Source organism: Micropterus salmoides, unplaced genomic scaffold (genome assembly GCF_014851395.1).
Source record: "Micropterus salmoides isolate LMB-PRFRI ecotype aquatic unplaced genomic scaffold, ASM1485139v1 Ms_hic_scaffold_10, whole genome shotgun sequence".
NCBI classification, from domain to species: domain Eukaryota; kingdom Metazoa; phylum Chordata; class Actinopteri; order Centrarchiformes; family Centrarchidae; genus Micropterus; species Micropterus salmoides.
In genome coordinates this window covers 30660393-30677128 of record NW_024040041.1, presented here as the reverse complement: position 1 = coordinate 30677128, position 16736 = coordinate 30660393, and the positions used below count along the sequence as shown (strand labels likewise).

Sequence of the window (16736 nt, the reverse complement as noted above, 5' to 3'; positions counted from 1 at the left end):
AAATATGACAGCGAAAAATGACGGCAGAGCGGAAAACGGAGGCGGCAGGTACAGAGTTATCAGTCAGATGGCCATTATTATGAAAATAAGACTTACAGTGGCTTGTTGGAAAACAACATTTAAAGTGGTCCAAACCTGTTTGAAGGCAAATGTTTTTTGATAGTTGTTCCGAAAGGCTAGAGGTGGGACAGGAGGTCAAAACGCTTTAAATACAAGGAACCGGTCAGTTATTTAAAAGCAGCCTGATTGGAGCATCCCTATTTGAAAGGCCAAGGCATATTTACTGCAGCTTTAAAGAAAAACATCTGAACATAATGATACTTTTTCTTTGTTCAAAAATATCTTTATTTTAGTTAAATTATGTTTTTGCTTTTCACAAACATCATATCTACTGAATAGAAATCCACAGAACAGGACGAGAAGGCAGCTGTACAACCAGCACGGACCAAAGAGGAGATACGCATGAACTGAATGCATGCAGATGAACTCATCATACAAAATTGTTATCATGTATTTTATGTTAGCAGAATAAAAAAAACAAAACAATCAAGTTTGCTGCATGTATCCTGTATAATAAGTAGCACTGATTAAAAAAATAAAACGTAAATCTCTTGCTATAAGAGTCTGAAGTGGAGCTTCAGTCGGATCATAAAGTGAGAAAGAACTCAAGCTGATTATGTAAGAGATGAACTTTGTGCCAAAACTTTCCCCAGCTCAACTCAACTTCCAAATAAAAGCCTCCCCTGGGGTGTGTGAGTGTTGAAGAGCAAGACAGAGTGAGTCCAAAAGGAAGTCTGGAACTGAAAAAGGGTTTTGGATCACAGGTGTATAAAGCTTGCACAACAGCCCTTATTCACATACATATGTGACACTGACTACCAGTAGATTTGTGCTGATTAGTTCCATTATCCTTTGACTGGAAGCCATCGACCAAATGCCATCGCTGGCTGCAGTCAGTGGTGTTAATAATCTGGTAAACGGGGATCAGCAAACCTTAAACACTTCAGTTGTTCCAGCCAATGACCTCGTAGAACAGCGCCTTGAGTAGGCGAGCCTCGTAGGTGACTGTGTTCTTGCCGATGTGAATGCGGGTCTCCTCCAGAGGCTGCTCGATGATGGCTGGAACCTCCTTACCGTACGCTACAGGGGAAGCAAAGAAAACACCCAGAGTTAACACTGATATCAACTCAAACGGAACAAGACTGATCAAAGAAAGGCTGAAATGTTCTAACGCCTCACATTATTAAAGCACTGCTGAGAAGCCTGGCCTAATGGTGGCAGTAGAGGAAAGGGCACGGGGTGATAAAGGGTTCATCCTCTGGACAACATGAATGTCATGGCTCGGCAAATTTAACAAAAGATTAATATAAAATGCATTTAGTGGAAACTGACAGGGTGGTAAAGGTCATTCATCTGGATTCCATAGATATCATGAAAATCTGGTCTTGTATGGACGCTGCACGTGCAGTTTACAGTGGAAACGAGGGCAGATTGTTATTTGAAGGAATTTTTCTAACAATGGGTCCCTGATTTCAGACAAAGGTTGAAAAAAAAAAGTCATTGACTGTCAATCTAGCTGAATCATAACTGGCTAGCAGATTTGAGCTATCAGAGCTAGCTTACCTCCCTTAGCTCACTTTTTAATGTCTCCAGCCGACTGGTTTTAAAATGAATCCTGTAAAAAGGCTTTCTGTATGCAATAGATGGCTACATACAGTACATTTAGATTTAGGTCATTTAGCAGAATCCCTGAGCGACAGCAGTATGAGCTGGCCAGCCGAGGTAGCTGAGTGGAGTGCGAAAGCTAACAGGCAAACCGCTATTATCCTGACCAGTTGATGACAAATGTAGAAGACGTGAAAATTAATAAACAGCATTGTTATTTTACTGTAGTGTAGAGTTAGTTAGTCCTGGTATGATCAAGTATGATGAGGACAAATGTAAGATCAGGCTGGTTACAAACGTAACCCTGCTGCCTAGCTTCCAAGTGTTTTACTTTTAACGTAACAAGAAAAAAAGGCTTTTAGGATGACGACAAACCAGAGTGTGTTTGGCGACTGTAACACTTCAATAGAGACTTTGAGTGTGATTGAGTGTAAATGTCCCTAAAAGCCCAAAGTATCAGGACAGAGCTGCTAACGTTAGCCTCCACGCTGATAGTATGCTGGACGTTTTTGTCCATTGTGCTATTGTATGTAACCTGTGAACTACAAAGCAATGTAGTTATTTAATGATATACTTTACTGTAGTCTTGGCCTTTAAAGTAGTGCTAGGGTTTACTGCACAAGGTAGCTAGTTAGCCGGAAATGCTTACAGTTGCTAAGTTATGGCGGGATGATTGCTGATTAAGAGAAGGGTTTAATAAACTGCTGGTTCTGACCCGATGGTGACGCTGAAGGAAAGCTCAGGAGGTCATTGGGATTAAGATTATCATGGGATACTAAAAACATAATGTTAACAATAAATTTATAAGCTGTATCCTGCAGTTGTATTTAAAGCAGACGCGTGCACCATTAAAAAGTAAAAGCCTGACGTTACACTGATGGTGTAGGGTTGAAATGTTGGTACTATAGTGCCGTGATTCGGGCAGTTTTACAGGTGTGTGTGCGCGATATTGCTGCTCACCCTCGCAGTGCTCCAAGAACTGAATACACTCCTGTACCACAGCATCCCTCAGCATGACCATGTGTTTGGACATGTTCTCCAGCAGAGACAGGAAACAGCGCTTGGCGTAGAACCATGTGTCCGTTCCCAGCTACACACACAGACACACACACACACACACACACACACACTTTTCAGTATTTCATTGAAAGGATCAACCGATGACCAACTGGCCTGTCCAATTGCTTTTTTTTGTTGCAATATATAAAATAATAAAGCTTCTGTGGGTGATTTAACACAGGGAGGTCCAAGGTGTTTACAAATCGGGACGCCTGTAGAAATGTATGCATCGATTTCATTTACCTCACCTGCTGCAGAACAGCCGAAGAAGGTAAACACAAAGTTTAGGCCAGCAAAACTGAGAAACAATGTACATTTCAGAGATACTCAAGTAATGAGTTTACAACTTCAAGTTATTCTGCAGCAGTGGAGGTGGTACATTTTGAATTGCTTTTGGGTAAGACAAAGTAGATGTGTAAATATTAATTTGGAATGCGGGGAGAAGCTGTGGTTTGACTTTACAGGATGGTGTGTGGCAGTGACTGAGTTCAGATATGACGGTCAGGTTGTGAGAAGCTGGCGTGACAGTGTGGCTCGCCAGGCTTCACATTCCTGAACTCCTCTCTGCTTTCTCTGGGAATGTGACTCTGTGGTGGGGAACGCTGTGAGGACAAGAGGGGAAACACTCAGGATGACGGCCTGTGTTCTCAGCTGGACTTTAGTGGATTCAGCTGCAGCCAGAGTTTGGTTGTTGTTGTGACTGGACCAGATCAAAAGGTCCCAAAAAGAGCAGCTCGGCGTCAGAGAAAACGCTCAGCAAGAGAGTCCTGGAGGGTTTAAAACTGGATACTTGTCTTTTAATTTCACAAACTGAATGCTAAACCTATATCCTTGTAGTTGTGTTTATGATCTCCTGTCCATCACTGAAAATATTAACTGCTTCACAAATAAAAGCTTAACAACTTTCCTTAAAAACATGTGCTACAAACATTACAGAAAAAAGGCCTGAGAACAATTAAATGGCCGACCTTCTTATTGTAAGGCTCCAGGCTCTTGATTACACGAGAGATGCCAAAGTCGTAATTCCCCTTGGCGCAGTACAGCGTCCTGAAAGATAAAAACACAACTTCAGACAAAAACAGTGATACTGATGAAAAATAACCTATATATTCTCACATGTACAGATGGACAAATATACACACACATTAATGCATAGTGTTCAACAAGATATAAGACCTGTATGACGTAAAGTAATGTGAACAGTGGACTGTACTGTGAGTACTCAGTGCTGTGATGGCTCTGCTGCTGAGGTCTGACCTCCCTCTGGTCTGGCTTCCCTCGGGAAGCCGATAATTTTGTAGTGGCTCAGGAGGTGGAGACTGCAGCATGTCCAAGTGTCCTTGGGCAAGATACTGAACCCCTACTTGTGTGAATATGATTCAGTTTCTGTGACCTTGCATGGTGCAGTCAGTGTATAAATGTTGACTTGTAGCGGATGTGAGAGAAGTTTCACTCTGCTGTGTGGTAATAATATAATGTTTTGATAACACTTTACTGCATAAACAGCACCTTAACTATAAATCCACCTAACTTGCACATTATTTAATTTAGCAACCAGCTCATGATCGGTTTAGTAAAGCATCATGACTGTCTTGATAATTGTGGTGTCTTATATTGTGATGTATTGTATATTTGTTTTATTATTATGATGTTCTTGTACTACTGACCTTTTAACGTCCTGCTGGAGAAAATAGCCTCCTGGCTAAATCTGGCATGCTTACATTGCTGCAAAGCTAATATGTTTATAAATGTACACCGTCCCTTTTAAATAATTAAATAAACACGCTGTGAACAGTGGAATATTTCTTGCTTCACTCACAACCATCAGCCAGTTTTTTCCAGCGGGATTAGTGAAAGGCAGCAGCAGCAGCAGCAGCTGGAACTCACCCAATGACCAGGTTGACGATGCAGAGGTGAAACACCTTCTTGTCGGGGTCGTCGTAGGAGATCTGCTCTTCCTCTTTCTCGATCTTCCTCATCAGTTCTTCAGCCTGTAAGAACAGGACGACCAGGAGGATTTACAGGCATCTTAGCAGTGTGAGTGGGCCTCAGTCAGAGGTAGTATTATCCTCAAAGCATGCTTACAGTAAAGTATTAAATGTAATACTCCATTACAAGTAAAAGTTAAGTTAAAATACTGAAGTTACAAGTTAAGTTAAAGTACAAAAGTATTATCAACAAATTTTACTTTTAAAAGTAAAAGTAGTCATTATGCAGATTGGTATTTTATTCATATACCACAAATGTTCAGTGGAATACAAACAACAAACAAACTAAGTTGAGTTCTGAGAATTTTTATTTTTTTTATAACATACTAATAAAGTTAGTTACTGAAGTTTTTTATTTCCCAGAGTGAAGAGTGTTAACAGTGGTTAATTTTACAATATGTAATTTATTCTATCACATCAGACCCAACTGACACATTAACGTGAAAGCAGCATTTTAATGTTGTAACCGGTGGAAGTAAAAGTCTTTGCTTTGAGGTTTACCCCAAAAAAATCATATTTTAGAAGCAGATATGGTTTGTGTGTAAAAGTAAGCTTTGTTTCTGTAGCTTTTAGATAAAAGTAGTGGAGTAAAAAGTACAATATTTCCTCCTAAGATGTAGTGGAGTAGATGTATTAAGCAGAAAACAATAGAAATACTCAAGTGAAGCACAAGTACCTCATATTTGTACTTTAATATTTGTACCTAGTTACTTTTCACCACTGTGTAAGAGTGATAATTATGCAGTGCTCCCTTTCAGTGTTGTATATTGTTACCGCTCTGGCAGGATACTACTGACCACTGAACAGAACAACAGGACTGCGTTAACGTCTTTGTACAGTACCTCTTCGTTCTGGCTGGTCATGATGTAGGACACACACAGGTTGGCCAGGACGACAGCGCTCACATTCAGGATCTGCAGTAACACAAACACACACACACACACACACACACACACACACACACACACACACACACACACACACATTTTTCTATCAGTTTGTTCAACATATTAATATATTTAATAACATTCAAAAGCAAGACTCATTTTACAGAACATTATCAACCAGCATTCGGACCTTTAACAAACCTTTTTGTTTTTTTTAAAACCAACCCAGACTGCGTGCAAGTTTCCTCATGCTGATGTGAAGATCTTTTAATGTGAAAGAAAACTGAAGTCAAGATTTCAGGATATACTAGATACAACTGGTGTTATTTTTCACTAAAATACCAACAAGAAATCGCTGTTTTTTTAAAACTGAATTTAAGATTTATCAGACTGCACTAAAGACTAAAACTTAACTCTGATTATTTTTCGCCCTCTACCACGTTTATCATGACGTAATTTTCTGAAATTGGACAAAGGTCAGATGTCAGAAATGACATAAACACCACTGCAAAAAAACAAAACAAAATCCCACACACAATACAACAGAAGAAAATCATCAATCAACAGACATGCACGGATGTTAAAAACACTGCAGAGGAATCAAAACAAAGCAGTTTGGTCTCTATTTTTACCGAAGGTTTGCACTTGCAGGGACACTCCTGAATGTTACACTGCTCCACCTGGACAGAAAGGCAAACTGTCAAGCTTTAGTCCTGACCTCAGACTCTTTGTGGTGCCGATTAACAGCATTGTAATTGAGCGTTTGCTTCAAAATACAATAAATTAGTCAGGTGTCTGATGTCTGACATGCATTTTCTGACATTAATATTCTCCCTTTACACATTTACTTTCTCCATATTGTTCACGAACGTGACGAGCCATCCTAAAAGCACTCACATTATCGTAGTGCTTCTTGACGATGGGCTCGTAGAAGCCGATGGCCTCCTTGTACTTGTTTTGCATGAAGAGCACATGGGCTACGTTCAGCTTCCAGGTATCGTCCTCGTTACAGACCTCCACCGACTTGCGGAAGATCTTCTCCACCATCTGGAAGTTCTCCCGGTTCCAGTAGATCTTGGCCTGAGCCATCAGGACCACGATGTACCTGGGATTCAATTAAATGTTTTTATATAGCACCAATTCATATAAGAACTTATCTCCTTACACTTTTCATTAAGAGCAGGATTACAGTGTGTTTTAGTGAATACAGATGTAAATTCTACATCTTCAAATATTGTATTTAAAAATATTAAATATTGGTGCGAGATATCAGCGAGCAGCCTCTTAACTGTTTTACCATCCGTTTCATCTTTTCACATCCGTGTGTGTTTGTGTGTGTGTGTGTGTGTGCGTGTGGGTGAGTGAGTCCTCACTTCTCCTGCATCAGGTCGTAGTCCTGCAGAGCTTTCTTCTGCACGTCATCGTCTCGAGCAAGCCTGGCCTCCTGCACCTTAAAGAACAAATAACAACATTCAGCCAAAACTCGAAGCTGAGCGGCTTTTTTACAACCACTGTTTATTTTGCCATAATAATAACATATCTAGAAACATTCCTGAGAAATCCGCTTTTAAGTGTAAAATATGTATTTTCACAATTTCCTTAAGCAACTGTGACTCAGGATGCGTGTCAGTGTTTTGAGTTGTCTGGAAACGACTACAGCCTTAAACATAATATCTCAAAATGAAATACAGAAAAATAAACATATGTACAGTACAATACACAATAAATTAGAAAGCAACAAAAAAAGTGGAAGATGTGGAAGGAGGAAAAAGACCTGCTTAGCCAGCTTCCGCAACTGCTCCGTCAGTTTGCCGTTCATCTCCTCAAACTTCCTAAAAGCCTGTGAAATAAACGGACAGCAGGGGGGAAAAAAAGGTTATAAATGATTTTATTCATGAATGAAAAAAAAAAAAAAAAAAACACCACACAACTAAACATGAGCCTTTTCTAGATGTGAAAGAACCTGAAGCTGTACTGTGAAAGATTTGTGTGTGAAAATATTAATAAGACAAAATACTAATTATTTATCAGCACAGGTATTTGAGTACACAATCATAAAGGAGCTGGTTAATGTGGCCCGGGAAAGAGAAGTTTGGGGTCTCCTGCTGGAGCTGCTGCCCCTGCGACATGACCCCGGATAAGCGGATGAAGATGGATGGACATTCATAAAGTCTCAGCAGAGGAGGTACCTGCACATTGAGAATTAAATGTAATTCTCTGGTGACCTTTACCAGCTTAGTCTAAATGTCTGGTTTAGATAAGAACTTCAAATGTCAGTGTGCAGGTTCAATATGAGTCCAAACCATCCAAAATGTAGTTGATCTCTGCATGTTTGGGATGCAAAGCTTTATGAAATTCTTTTTAGTTTTAAAAGGATTCATCACTGGAACCAATTGACATCCTCTCAGTTGCACCAACTATAATTAAAGCTACGTTAATGATTTCTTTAGCCAACTTAACAAACTGTAAACACAGCGACATGTCATCCCCATAAAGATGTTATGGTAATTTGGTGAGCAAGCCTTACCGCTGTTTGCTGAAAACAGCTTAGTGCAGCTGGAAAACATGATGATGAGAGAGCCGAGACTGAACAATCAAACAGTAAATGTTTTAAAAAAACAAAACAATGAGCTGAAAAACGGGTTGGTGATGATTCTCTGTGGGTTTGTAACTATTACTACATCACACACGTCATTTAATCTACTGTTAAAATAAAAATATGCGTCTTATAAATGCTACAAGTTTTCCACCTTCTTATCTTACAGTACCTCCTCTGGTGCTGTCTGGCAGGTCAGCAATGCATCAAGGAACTCATACATGTACTGGAAAGGACAAAAACACAACTTCAATGTGGATCCAGCCATTGGAAACCTTTCATGATTATTTAGAACATTTTGCAGGCAAACAAGAAAATGAAGGAAAAACAGAGACAGAAAATTTGCATTTATAAGAATTAAGTGTGAATTAGGACCTGATCTTAAAGTCCAGCCCCTGTGTGACTGTGAACTTACCGGGGAGAGGAACTTGTAGGTGAGATGGGCGTTTTCTGCCAGAACATCAGCTGCCAGGTCAAAGTACTGAGAGAGAGATTAAATCCAACAGTGACATTAATACCATTTTAATGAAAGACCCACACCTCTCGGCAGCTCCCTGTGTGTTTTTACCCCTTTCCACTAAGACTCACTCCACATGACCTTCAAATCCTATTGAAACCAATGTTACTCCCTGCATGGACCCTCGGGGTCATGTTTTTGAAGGAGAACACCATGATAACTTTCAATCTAACATTCAGTAAAACAACCCTATACGGAGCTGCTGGCTTATGTAATGAAAAACTGAGTCGTGAAAACAGGTTTATTTTGCTGTGGATCTATATACTGATGTGAAGTTCAGTCGCTCTCTGGAGTCGAACACATTTTTAACTCAGAGATATTTGGCTTGACTGCATTCAGTAATTGTTTCCTTTGACAAGTGAAGGTATTTTGAGTGAATGTGGATGTTACTCAGTCTCAACACATAGTGTGAAATTGGTTATGTGACAAACTTTGGGGGACACACTTTTGTTCATCTGTCACAGGCTAGACATGAAAGTTCTGTGAAGTAATTAAGTCCAGCCGGAGGTACCGGCTAATTTCTCATTATAAATCAAACTTGGAATCCATGATTTCCTGCATTACGATCAGACGCGATTAATCATTTAGTAAACATCCGAAACAAATGATGCCTGGCCGTGTGGACGTCAGCCCCTTTCTAGGCAGGCAGCGTTTTTTTTTAAGCAGCGAATTACATTTACATTTATTCATTTTACAAATGCTTTTGTCCAAAGTGACACATAAATGACTGAAGGGGATTTCATGCAGCGAGGGCTTCTGCATTTTGCTTTTCCTTCTTTTAAAAGTTTATTGTCGGAGCCCAGCAAGTTTAGTTTTTTTTTTTTTGCAGATGAAAAGACGCCTAACCAAATAAAAACTTTACAACTGGTAGGTAAGTGTCCTGCAGGATCTCCTGGAAGTACAGTATTTCCTAGCAAAAGTAGTTAAAATACCTGCTTTTTCCTTTATTTACTTCACAGTGTTACTACAAAGTTTTACAGTTAAGAGCCCACTGCAGTGATGGCAGCTTGTTTACTTTTGCCTACAACCTGTACTGGTCTATAAAAGTCCTTGGGCAGGTCAGGATTCCTTGCTCAAAGATACTCAAAGCCATATTCAATCCGGTCTGGGCCCTTCCAGGTTCAGGATCGCTGTACCCTGCAGGCCGGCCTTTTGTGTACCTCGTGTTTGCAGTAGAGCAACAGCAGGTTTCCGAAAGTGACGGGAGGGAAGGAGGGCTGCTGTAGCAAGAAGGCCAGCTTCTCAAAACCCTCCGACGGCTTCGTGTCCATGTTCACCAGAGCCTGGTTGTGCAGTGTCACTGGGTCCAGCTCCTGCCAAGACACACACACACACACCATAGTATACTGTATGGGATACACCATGTTTCATGCCTCTTTAAAACGCTATATGATAAGAAAAAGGGGTGAGTTTTGGTGGATGACTCAATGTAAATTCCAGTAGGGGGCACTAGTTGTACACTTCTCTCAGGTTAAAATTGCATGACCAAGTGGGAGTTACAGACTGGACCAAGGACAGTGCCCCATCTGTACATTAATTTTAATGAAGCAGTCTGAAGACGATAAAACTATCATCATTACCTCCATGTAAGCCTTCACACCTATGTCTCTATTCTAATATTCTATTAATCTCTGTTATCTCCAGGCTGCGAGCGGGGCAGGTCCAGGCAGCCTTAATTTAGATTACAGCAGAATAATCACACGCAGCCAGAATCCAGCACACACACACACACACACACACACACACAGGTGAGTGAATGGGTGATGACAGTTACCTCCTCTGATCTGGGAGGCATGTCTGTCAAAGCCTCCTGAGCGCCTTTCACTGCAGGAACACAAAGAAAACAAAGCAGAATAGAAAGCTGTTAGTTGTAGTCTGTATCAGCATTTCTCCTGCATACTTTTTTGGCAGGATGAACAAATTGAACAGAGTCTTGAAAATTATTAAGGAGAAACTCAATAATGAACACTTAAAAAGGTTTCCAGTGCAGGTGTCTTGTAAAGAAACAAATGTTTTTATGTTTACATTCAGTGTTTATCCTTGATGTGCTGAATGTGTTCATTTCCTAATAATTAATTAAAAACCTGCATTGTTTGCCACATTTGCTCTTCTTTGACTTGTAAAAACTTTTCTCTGTTGCTCTTATTGTGTAATTTCCTGAAACTTTCAGCGTTACGTTTTCAAAACACTGTTGAACCTTTATTTTTTTTACCTTTAATCGACGGTGTTGATGGTGGAGATACAGACAGGAAATGTTGGGAGGAAGAGTGATTTAGAAGCGGACGCTGCGGTTATATGGTGCGTCCCCTTTCAACTTCTTTTAAGCTCTACGTGTGAGCTCATCCCTAAAGTCTCGGGTTGATAATGTGACAGAGGGTTGAGGACAGGAGGAAGGACGACCCTGCTTCTGACGGGGTGATTTTCACTGCTCTCAATCAGTTTATTCTCTCTCTCTGGATACATTTACATTAAGTGACCTTATTTAGGGCTGAATCATATAACCTGTAGTTGAGCAAGAACAACCCTGGTTAATTCATTTTTATTCTTTGGCTCATGCTTCATTCTTCTATTTTTTGTTGTCTGTCATAAATTGATTGGTCTGTTTTTATTTATCTGTTTTATTATTGTATAACTTTGTTCAGTGCTTTTTAAATAAAATGGACTTGACTTGGTAGATATATATTATACAACTAATAACCAATGTTTCCAATGTTTGGCTTTGTTACACAAAGATTGTGTAACTTTGTGAAGGCAAACAGGAAATGTTGGTCAGAACCATTCCCATGATACTGTTGACCGGCTGCAGGTGGTTTGGGGCTGAACAAGTTCTGCTGCGACAAATAGCAAATTCAAACCCGCATTAACTGACACAACAAGCTGTATACACAACATTAACATACTATCACTCTATACAGCCGAGATGGTGAATATGTTATCAAACAGTTGCCTAATATTATGACCTGATTTTTTTGATATGCTGCACCCTAATGTCTTGAGAGCATGAATTTGACAGGTGAAGAGTAGTTTCAATTCTCACACACTGAACCTTTAAGCAGTAAATTATAATCCTGCAGTTTCCTGTCTTTTTAAAATGTTGACTCCATCACTGTGTTGCACAGTGGGAAACCTGCCCTTTTATTAAGCAAACAAATATTTTTGGGCAGATTTCAAGCCATAAATAGCTTGCAAGGGTTTTAACTTAAAGTTTACATTTTATTCTATTCTAATGCCCATCTTTGGTGCAAACTGCTCATTTTTGAAGAGGCAATGCTCTTTTGTCTGTCTGTTCATCTGTGGTTATTAATGCTACCTAGGTTGTCATCAGTTCAGATCAAACATAAAAATACAATACTTCCTCTCCACTATGGTGCCTCTCTCTCATCTCTCTCTCCATCCTCCTGTTCTTATGCTTCATGAGGCCACAGAGACACTGAGTGAGGTTCTTACAGTTCTTGAGCTGGTATTCGATGGCAGCTTTAAGGTTGAAGGCTTCGATGAGGGCTGTCTGATGCAGAACCAGCGTGTTGCCCACACTGTGGACATCGATGCCCTCAGTCGTCATCCCCACACTCAGCTCTGGTGTGAAGACAAAACACGTAGGTCAAAAAGATTGTTGTAAACAGACTGCTACAGTACGAGTGGCTGAAACTAAACTGGCTATTTAGACTGGTGTTTTGCTGAGATGTGGTTTTACCTGGATGTTCCCTGATGCCTCGTTCTATGATCTCTCCGATGTATTTGAGGGCCTGAGCGTAGTTCATCATGCTGTAGTAACACAGGGCGATGTTGTAGGACAACGCTGACAGAGAGGAGAGGCAAAAAGACAAAGAAACCAAGATGAACTATGAAGGTACCAGTCATTTTTCAAACACAATCCCTGCTGAATTCCTCTTTAAATTCATAGTTCTTCACGTTCAATGACAATAGAATCCCAAGGAGTCAAGTTGTATTTTCAGAAACTTTAAACTGGAAAATACTTTTTTTATCTCGCTGAACACTTTATGTTGAAGTAGAATTTTTGTTGAGTGTTTAATTAGACCTTTCTGTAGTGATATGAAAAATAAATTCATCTTTTTCTGCAACCAAAATTAGTGATAGTGTATTAACTATAACACAAACCCCCTCTCCTCTCTCCCTTTGGCTGTTCTCTGATCCAGATCTTCGTCCACCAGGAGTCTTACTGACCTGGTGAACATTCATGAGTATTTCCTTTTGATTACTATAAACATGTTCCACATACAAATGTGTCTCATCTAATGTGTCTCATCAAACAATCCTTGGCCTTTCATCACATCATCTACACATGGAAGCTAAAATTTAGGACCTCACATACTTTTGGGTTTGTGGTCTTTGTAATTATGTTTTACGACACACTGCAACATTCTTCTTGACTTGTAAAATTATATTTTAATTTGACAAAAATCATCTGTATAATTCAAGGCACAATTCAAAACAGGATAAAACTAAATTTGTTATCTCTTGCCGTTGACTACCGTACATATTTTTTCCAAAATAAGGTCCCGTTGGTGGTCCACCGGAAGGGGAGGGACATAAGGCTCTCTAATTAACTCAGTTTTGCACACTGAAACTCTGTTTTGAGCCAAATAATTGTAAAATACTGTAACATTACATAGAAGATAACCCTGAATCTGTATATAAGAAAACCACACAAGAGGCAGTCAGTGTCTGTGAAGGTGTGTTCATGTGTGTGTTTGGATGATTACCTGGCACGTATCCCAGCACCTGCATGGCAGACATAAACTTCTTGCAGGCCTCCTCATATTTGCCGTCCTGATAAAGCAAACAGCCCATATTGTAGACGTAGTCTGGGTCATCCTGGGGCAGCTGCTCCAGCATTGACTGTACACACACACACGCACACGCACACACACACACACACACACACACACAGTTAGCTTCAAGGACAAAAAATTATATATTTTATATGTATAAACAGATACTGTGAGAGAGCTCGTCACCTTGGCAGCAGAGTAATCCTCCTCACAATATTTGATACAGGCTTGCAGCTTGATCATCTGTGCCAGAGAGAGAGAGAGAGAGAGAGGATAAACCAAAGGTAAAACAGGGACACGATGTGACGAGCCAAGTGCTGGTTTGACTTTGGGGCTAAAAAAATCAAGCACTAGCATAAACTACACACTCTGATCCAAGCTGTCATCTTTAATTCCTGTCCTGCAACCTGTTTTTCCACAATTACTTCACACATTTTGAAGTAATTGTTTACAAATTTACATAATGTTTCTACTTGATTTTAATATAACTTAAAGTTAATTTAAAGGCAGCATCATTTTAACTTTCTGTTAATGAAAATGTGTTCCCTGTTGCTGAGCTATCCAGATTTTAGCTTGCTTTATTTAATGTGTTGAGCATTTATGGCCCATATGCATTTGTTAGAGCACTTCTGTGGAAACAGTGCTCCCAGTGATGGAAATTGTGTAACAGATGGAGGGAACAGAATGAAAGATTTCAATGTAAATAAAGGGGGCTTCTTAAATTTCAAACTTGTAGCAGTGATGGATCCAAACACTTTCATTTCCCCATAAAACAAAGCAGTAAGTCAAAGTGGAGCTGCTGAAAAGTTGTCATTTTTGAAACACAAGGTTTTCACATCATCATGCTAGTGATTGTGTGTGTGTGTGTGTTGTACCTTGGTGTGGCTACTGGGGTTGTCGAGCACGAAGGAGGCCTTCGTGGCCTCAGGATAAGCACCAGCTTTGTACAGGGATTGGGCGTAGTATACCTTGTACTCCTCCACCTCCGGGTGCAGCTGGGTGAGCATCTCGTAGCACTCAGCAGCGCTGGTGAAATCCTGGATGTGATAGTAGCAGTAACCCAGCAGAGACAGCGCTGCCCTGGACTGGGACACAGTGGAAAGCAAGAGGGTGTTAAACTGGCGGTTATCTGTAGGACATTTGAAATGTTTATAACAGAAAGCCTTGCAGTATGGAAGGACAAAAACAAAGCACTACAATTAAATATCTTTAAAAAATACTTCATTTCTTATACTCAAACTTTCTCATAGCCCAACAAACGTGGCATCTTGTAATTGCTTGTTTTGTTCAACCTTTACAGTTTAGAACTCAAATATATATTTAATTTACAGTTTAAAAAAAAAAGCTGCAAATCTTGCATTTGAAAAACTGGAACCTGTGAATAAATTCCTCATATTTTGTTCAAAAATAGTGCGGAAAAAATGCTAAAATATTTCAGGTTCCCGCTGCTGAAAGTGGAGGATTATATCATAAACTGAAAACCTTTGGATTCTGAACTTTTTCTCTGTTGCTGTTGAACTTTTTTAAGACTTCACTTTAGGCTTTGGGAGGTTGTGATGTGCGTTTTTTCACACATTTTTGACATTTTATAAACCTAATGATTATTATCAGCACATTAACTGACAATAAAAACACGTGTTTTCGCCAGCTCTTGTTATTTTTGCTTGAAAAATAACTGAAGCAATGAATCGCCTATCAAAATAGTTGCTGATTAATTTTCTGTCAACAGACTAATCGATTAATTGATGAATCATATCAGCTCTAGTTCATCACCATACAATGAATTAAAATTCAAGACAATTTAATAACTTTTTAGGCCCAATATTTTTAAAACCAGCTGTATAAAAAGACCCGCAGACATCTCCAAAAACACATACCCTACTTTAACTTTACAGTATATTTTACAAATGAACAATACTTTATTCCACACTTACCTTCGTGTGTTTTTGAAGTTGGCCATTTAGGATGTGGATTGCGTCCACATACTGTCCGTCTTTAATCTAAAATACAGATGAAAATGAACCGTGATGGTCTTTATACACACTGCGTTTCTTTTAAACACTGTTTAACAATCTAGCAGGGAAGAAACGCGGCTGAACGACTGTATATCCCTAAGCTGGGTCTGGATTTATTTGACCTTGCCGTGAAAGCATCACTTAACAAAAAACTTCAATTTAACGGTGCAGCAACGTTAACGTTACAGCACAGATAACGTAAACAATAATGTTATTTCACAGGCACAAGCACACACATTACCACGTAGTTGCAAATAAATGTATGCCGAATTTACCTGCAGTCCCTCACAACTCCGGATATGTGTTGTTAGTGGTGTGTATGTTTGTCAGTAAGCATAAAAGACAGAATTGATAGATTTGTGAATGGAGTTTGGCTGAGCGTTACCCTGCTGTGTCGACGTTAGCGTTGAAGCTAACCTCTCAACTAAAACAACAACACTCTCACCAGTTTGTAGATTGTGGCCGTGTACTCCCCGTCTTTTATAGCTGTCATGGCTTCAAGTGAGGAGTTTTAACCGACGACAAATTACTTGAAACGTTGCGTTATTCCCGAACTCTTAAATAAATATAGCATCTAGCTAGCTTACGCTCAGTGGATAGGAGATGTTACTTAGCAACAGAATAGACCGGAAATAGGGAAAAAAAAAACATGTGTAACAGCCAATCACCGAGGAGGAAGGTTCCGCCCACCATCTACACTTGATGTTTTAATTCAATTGTTATTGTTCACCTGTGTTGAGGAGTAACTAGTTACATGTAATTAAATTACAAGATAAATGAACACTGAAAAAAAGCAATTAAATTACTTATACAAAGGTACAAGGTGGATACAAGATGGTAGGTTTTATTTCTCACAATACAACAGGTTGTAATGTGAAATTAAGTTTGGAACTCCCTTATGCGTAGCAGACAATATACAGTTATATAAAAGCAATCATAAAAATGGTAGGCAGAAATAAAATATAGTCAATGGAGCAGTGCTGAGGATGAATTTGAGTTTAAAAGTCTCACAGCCTGGAGAAAAAGCTCCTCTGCAGTCTGATGGTGCAGAAACCTCTATATCTCTTCCTATAAGGCAGCAGGGGGAACAGGCTGTGGCTGGGTGGGTACTGTCCTTTAGTGGGCTCTGCAGGCACCTCACCTCACCGATATCACCAATGATCTTCTGAGCAGCTTTAATCACCCGCTGCAGAGCCCTCCGGTCTAGGGCCGTGCA

General features: G+C 39.8%; 1 protein-coding gene across 2 annotated transcripts; it reads right to left on the bottom strand.

Moving 5' to 3' along the window:
• Positions 1–322: 322 nt before the first annotated feature.
• On the bottom strand, positions 323–16139 carry flr (fleer). 2 transcript variants are annotated; one of them, XM_038707886.1, is made up of 20 exons: positions 15966–16139; positions 15440–15505; positions 14381–14590; positions 13692–13748; positions 13437–13572; positions 12407–12511; positions 12160–12288; positions 10487–10536; positions 9873–10025; positions 8611–8676; positions 8368–8421; positions 7374–7439; positions 6973–7049; positions 6497–6704; positions 6232–6279; positions 5555–5626; positions 4612–4715; positions 3693–3771; positions 2626–2755; positions 323–1140 (listed from the first exon to the last, which is right to left on the bottom strand). In XM_038707886.1, exons 1-20 carry the CDS (start codon positions 16011–16013, stop codon positions 1004–1006), a joined length of 1995 nt encoding a protein of 664 aa, XP_038563814.1. In that variant the 5' UTR covers positions 16014–16139; the 3' UTR covers positions 323–1003. The 2 variants fall into 2 exon arrangements, with proteins under 2 accessions (XP_038563814.1, XP_038563824.1); XM_038707896.1 differs by lacking the exon at positions 6232–6279.
• Positions 16140–16736: the final 597 nt, after the last annotated feature.

What these genes read in the sequence shown, in the direction of transcription:
- flr (XM_038707886.1), bottom strand. Translation starts at nt 16,013, where the DNA reads ATGACAGCTATAAAAGACGGGGAGTACACGGCCACAATCTACAAACTG. An exon ending in CGAATACCAGCTCAAGAACT is followed by an intron (nt 10,537 to 12,159) that starts GTAAGAACCTCA and finishes GTGTTCCTGCAG; the next exon opens with TGAAAGGCGCTCAGGAGGCT. An exon ending in CCTACAAGTTCCTCTCCCCG is followed by an intron (nt 8,422 to 8,610) that starts GTAAGTTCACAG and finishes TGTCCTTTCCAG; the next exon opens with TACATGTATGAGTTCCTTGA.